This window comes from Frankliniella occidentalis, unplaced genomic scaffold (genome assembly GCF_000697945.3).
Source record: "Frankliniella occidentalis isolate FOCC.00 unplaced genomic scaffold, Focc_3.1 Scaffold40, whole genome shotgun sequence".
Taxonomy (NCBI): Eukaryota; Metazoa; Arthropoda; class Insecta; order Thysanoptera; family Thripidae; genus Frankliniella; species Frankliniella occidentalis.
In genome coordinates, this window is record NW_026267170.1 from 443,453 (window position 1) to 448,998 (window position 5,546).

General features: G+C 39.0%; 1 protein-coding gene across 1 annotated transcript in view; it reads left to right on the top strand.

The window, feature by feature from the left end:
* Positions 1-639: 639 nt before the first annotated feature.
* LOC113212076 (zinc finger protein 37) overlaps positions 640-5,546 on the top strand; it is a gene marked incomplete in the record, with an annotated part of 9,880 nt that continues 4,973 nt past the window's right edge. Inside the window, 5 exon segments of the mRNA XM_052266534.1 lie at positions 640-785; positions 856-1,032; positions 1,862-2,667; positions 2,772-3,389; positions 3,465-5,505. Of these exon segments, the coding sequence (XP_052122494.1) occupies positions 2,054-2,667; positions 2,772-3,389; positions 3,465-3,705 (1,473 nt within the window).

Consider the following 5,546-nt stretch of genomic DNA (forward strand, 5'->3'; position numbering starts at 1 on the left):
CCACCACCACCACCACCAGCGCACATTGAAGAGCTAGTAGGCCTACATTTTGCTAATCTTGGTTTCGGGCGGGGCAAACCACGCGTCAGACGTTACCATCTCAAATTCTTATTTCCAATTCCGTTCCAAATCGCATTGCGCAATCGAGGACAACGATAGGCAGAGTCAGATGAGGAAAAAGTCGCCAACCCCTCCCCCCTCCCTTCCCCCTTTTGCCTTTTGGCACCATCAAAGGCCCACCAGACACGCCGTCGTCGTCCTGATCAGTCGCGACCCGCAACTGACGGCAAACATCCCTCTTTTGTTAGTATCTACCGGCGCTTTTCTGAAATTTTTCGTTTTCTTGTACCGCAAGCTTCACGTCATGTAGTCATAGACGCTACATTCCCTCCACCAGGCGCCAGATATCCTTTTATTTGTTGATTACTACAAAACGTTTTCGTTTTTGTTCGCTCAGATAGACGCCCGGCCTCTGAAACTCAGGTACAATAAAAAGTACGCACGACCTTTGAAAAGGCAACTAGTTGATGCCTGGTATTTTCTCGTCACTAACGCGATCCGGCGGCTTAGCAACCAGGCGAAACGAGCCGAGCCAAGCGGCAGTTGTGGGGGTGGGGGAAGGCCAACGGGGACGAGCCGGACGGAGCGCAGGCGGCCAGGCGGCGTTGTGGGGAACATCACGATCGGGTCTTTGCCTTGGGGCCTAATGCGAATCCACTGAACAATGAAAAAGTCATGAGGTTTGAAGGAATTGGTGATATCTTAAGAAAGCAAAGGACCGAATGGTAAGTCCTCACTGTCTCTTCAATTATGTGTGACAAGTATTTGATGGAAAATTGATTTGCCAACGTGAAGGTGAGAAGTGTGGCTGAACCGAACGCTATCCCTCAGCTGTCCGCTTTGAAGAAGTGAGGAGTAAGAAAGGCTTCTGAAAAACGTAGCAGAATACTTATAATGGCTACGTTATTTTATCGTTTTAGTGTTTAAGTCGGAAAATTTTACCTCTTTGGGACCGCCAAATAAGCATTTATTGTAAGTATGAAACGTTTTTGAGAAATCTGCCCGACTGCGATAGCTGCGAGTGTGTTTGGATACTTCGCTTATCTCCGGTATCTGAAGGACAGACTTTGTGTCTGTGTGTATATCGCCTATTCAAATCATAATTAATTGGCCAAAATTGACTCCAAGCTGTGATCAACGCCCAGTCTTTTCCAAAAAGTCAAATTGCAGTGTTTTGGCTTCTTTGTTGTACTCCATACTCGTCAATTTGTTCTCAATCAAGCTTAATTGGAATATTATCTACGTCACGATACCCACCCCTCTTTACTTTATCTTCTGCTAAGTGACAACGAAAATGGCCGTTGCTATAGTAACAAATACCTTTAATGTACTGACCTTCATGCATGAGTGAAAGGAAGAGTTTAGGATGACCAATATTTTTTCCTACTTCCTGTGTCATTTATTAGTCGCCGGCCCAATCCCTTGTGAATGTCAGTTTAAGGTTAGAAGTTTGTTACATTATTTAAATCCATAATAATTCATTGACTCAATTGTACAATGTGTCCTTGGGGATAATTGTATTACCATGCTAGCCATGTACATGGTGAGAACACAAGATTACATATGGTATTCTTTTGTAGCATTTTTATTGTTATTTCAAGGAATGAAATATGATTCATCAGTTATATATATAAATGTTAAGTCATTCTAAAATCATATTACTTTTATTTTGTTTAGTACCCCCCAAAATTGCACCAAATTTATTTTTTTGCTATTCAGAAAATAAAATAAAATGAGTTTGTATCAGCAATGAATGAAGTTTACTTGTATATTACAAAATTGGCTCGGTTTTTGTTTTCAGGTTTGCTTGTTCAGATAACTCTTCACATTCTCAAGCTAAAATGCAGCCACCTTTTTTTGGAAAAGTTATGGAGCCCTGTGTTTGGATGCTGCTGGTCTAAAGACCTCCTCTGCCAGACCATCTTCCTGCCTGCCTGTCTGCTTGCCTGCCGTAATACAATTTGGAACGTGACGGCTTCCATTTTTATATCCAATGTCAGGGAACAGTTACACACCTGTTACCTACTACACAGGTTGTCAAGATGGCAATGTTTCACCTATTCATTCCCAGACGGGTGAACCAAAATCAGTTCAAGTTCTTGACATTAGTCAACCTATATCATATGAGTCTTTTACTTCTGACCCACGACATCTATATATGAGGCATCTAGATCCTGTGTATTCCACTATCATGAGAAAAGATGATAGGATGGAAAGAAAAACGTGGGACTTTGAACCTAGCCCTTTGGATAGAGAAATAAAACCAATGCTTTCTTCATCACATAATCCAATTAAATTAGAACCAGACCGATATGACCGCCATGATTTGGAAAGTTCTTGGTTGGAAAAGCTGCCCTATGACCCTTCCATGGCAAGTCGTAATGATACAAAATTAAGTTTGAATACCATTCCTATATCACCGTATTTGCAAGTGGCCGAACGATTTGTCAATGAACTGAGTGATCCTAAAGATTCATACGTTGATTCCCCTGTGGACACAGGAAGTCATTCTCAAGTAGAGATGAGCAGTTTGCTACCTGTGGTATCAGAGCAGGTTGGTCTGGCAGAGGACATAAGCGTCAGTCCCAGAGGTGATCATGAACACAGGTATGCATTGATATAAGTATCAATTTTATTTTTTTATTGAATGTGGTGTATAGTTGGTTGATAATACAATTTAATTTACATCTAAGATATTATTTTCTTTCCAGACCGGGGCTTGAGGAAGATGGAAGTAATTTGACATCAAATTCATATCCAATCAGTTTATATGCAGGTGTTAGTACAGGCACACCCTCTGTAAATTCTGAAGCTAGTGTCATAGTATCAACTAGTATCCATATCAACAGTTATGGACAAGATCTTGGTCAAGATGCGTCACAAGAATTGAGCCCTAACTCAAGCTCTAATACATCTCTTCAAGAGCCACCATTAGACAGATTTGCTTGTAATTCATGTGATAAAGTTTTTGTGAACCGGAACAAGTTATCTATGCACAAGCGAGCTCACCGAAAGAAGCACAAGGTACAGCAGAAAGCTGTCACTGATGCATCAAATTCAGGAGAATTGATGGGAGAGATTAGCACTTCATCTCAAGATCAGAAGCTGTCAACAGATAATGATGGTAGTTCATTCATTTGTTCTACATGTGGTCGTGGTTTTCGACTGAAAATGGCATTAGCATGTCACATGCGTTACCATGCTGAGGAGCGTACCTATACGTGTAATGATTGTAATCTGACCTTCTCTAGCCGTTGGGTAAGAAGTCCTCAGCTTTGTGACAAATGCAGACATGGTCCTGGTGCTAAACCTGTTCCAAAACCATGCAGGTATGCAGCTTTATTAAAAGTTTCTCTCTTACATAAAATCCATTTGTGCTCCAATTAATGCTTTTTAAATTCTAGGTGTGAACGTTGCGGTAAATGCTTCAAGGATGCCCGCTTACTGCGAGACCACACACGATCCCACACGGGTGAGCGTCCATTTGCCTGTCAAGTTTGTGGGAAAACCTTCGCTCAGTCAGGTACATTGTATCGCCATAAGCAGGTGCATAGTGACAGTAGGCCATATCGTTGCACACAGTGTAACAAATCATACAAGCTGAAAGGCCATCTCACTGTGCATGTCAAATCTCACACAATATAGTCCGCTGTCATTTTTGTGGTTTTGTTTATGATTAGAGTACCATATTTATGCTGTGATTGTCAGCTAACTAAACTGTGATTGTCCATTACTGTAGAAGTTGAGCTGTGATTGGTATTTGTTGAGAAAATGTTGATGGGTGTGTGCCTGCATCACTGGTGCTCTTCTCTTATACATCAGGCAGACTTAAGTAAGAATTTTTGTCACTTTGGAAAGTCCTCAGGAATTGGAGTTTTCTTGTCTTTGCTTTTTATTTTCATTTTCCATGTTTTTTTCAACTTTTCATGCCATGGGGACCAATTGGGAGGTGCTGCTTTAGGCTTGCATAGGTCACTAGAGTGTTGGATAGATTCCCAACCCTTTTGAAACTATGCCATAGATTTGTAAATATTATATTCCTGGGCAAGAAATTTTGGTCACCTGTGAAGTTTTCCTTTCTATTTTGATTTCTTATTTCGCTTTTCTCATTTTTCTTTGTATAGTAATTTACTACTTTTTGCTTTCCATTTTCATCATCTTAGAGGTATGTTGAGAAAGGGAGAAAATAAGTTACCTGTATCAAACCTACTTAAAGTAAAAATCTGATAGGTTGAAGAGAGAATGCTCAAGATCTCAGTCTAAGAGCTGATGTTAGTGCACTAGTGAACAGGCTGTCACCATACAGCAGTCAGGGAGGCCATATTTGATGTGGTCATTGATAGAGGATCTGTGATGGTTATGGTTACCGTTAAGGTTTAAATCTTCGGCCAACACCATGGCGATGTAGGCCTGTGGCCTGTGATAATGTTCCACAAATTTTGCTGTGAAGAGAGTAAGTCATAAGAGGTTGAAGCAGGATTGTGATAGTTAGTGTATTGCTGGCTAACAAAAGTATCTTTTAAAATAATGGCCATATTCTATTAAACAAGTCAAAGCTGTTGTTTTCCAGCATTAAGTATTCCATTCAGGTTAAATTTGGGAGGTTTTTTAAAAAAAAAATCTTCTTCTTGTAACATAAACCTAGTGATCTAGCTCGAAGAATTCATGGGAAGCTAACGAGATGAAATTTTACAACATGACGTTGTATGCACTTTGCGTATCAGATATTTATAAATTTATACCATAATGTTTCTATGTACATTGAACTGTTTTTGTTGGTATTTTTTTTTTTTTTTTTTTTTAAGGTGTTTTTCAATTGTGTGACAAGGGAGATTCCCTTTACTGGTCATTTTTGAGCTTTTCTTCTTTTTCAGTAGTAGTTCAATTTTAATATAAAATCCAAGAGGGAACAGTGTCAAAGTCTTTTTGACATGATGGGTATGGGATTGAAAAAAAATCTTTTAATAGCAAAGACTGGTGTGAATTATACACAGAGTACATTTTAATATGGGGCTAAACTGTTTGCTCATTTGACATAATATTTCAGTCTTTCTGATATAATATGTGGCCAAACTTTCTCTGACTAATTTGAACACCATACAAGTTTTTTGGCTCATGTGTGAAGTACCTAGGCTTGTTGGAATAGTTTGAAATTAACATTAATGTAATAACTATGTCATTGAAGATTATTAGCTTTCACTTTGTAAGCTATCATTCTACCTTGAAGGGTACGCTGTCAGTTAGCAATATTTTACCAAAATAGCTTGTTGAGTGAACGCCTCACCGGTTTTTATTTTCTAATAGGTTTTTAAACAAATGTAGAAAGTTTTACTGAATCTGGTATGCCACTCAATCTACTGTTCTGGAAAATTAGTACTGATTGAAACCAAAATATGAAATATAAAAACAAAAACTAAATTTCTCAATAAAAAAGACAATTATATTGGGTATATATCAACAGTTATGGACAAGATCTTGGTCAAGAT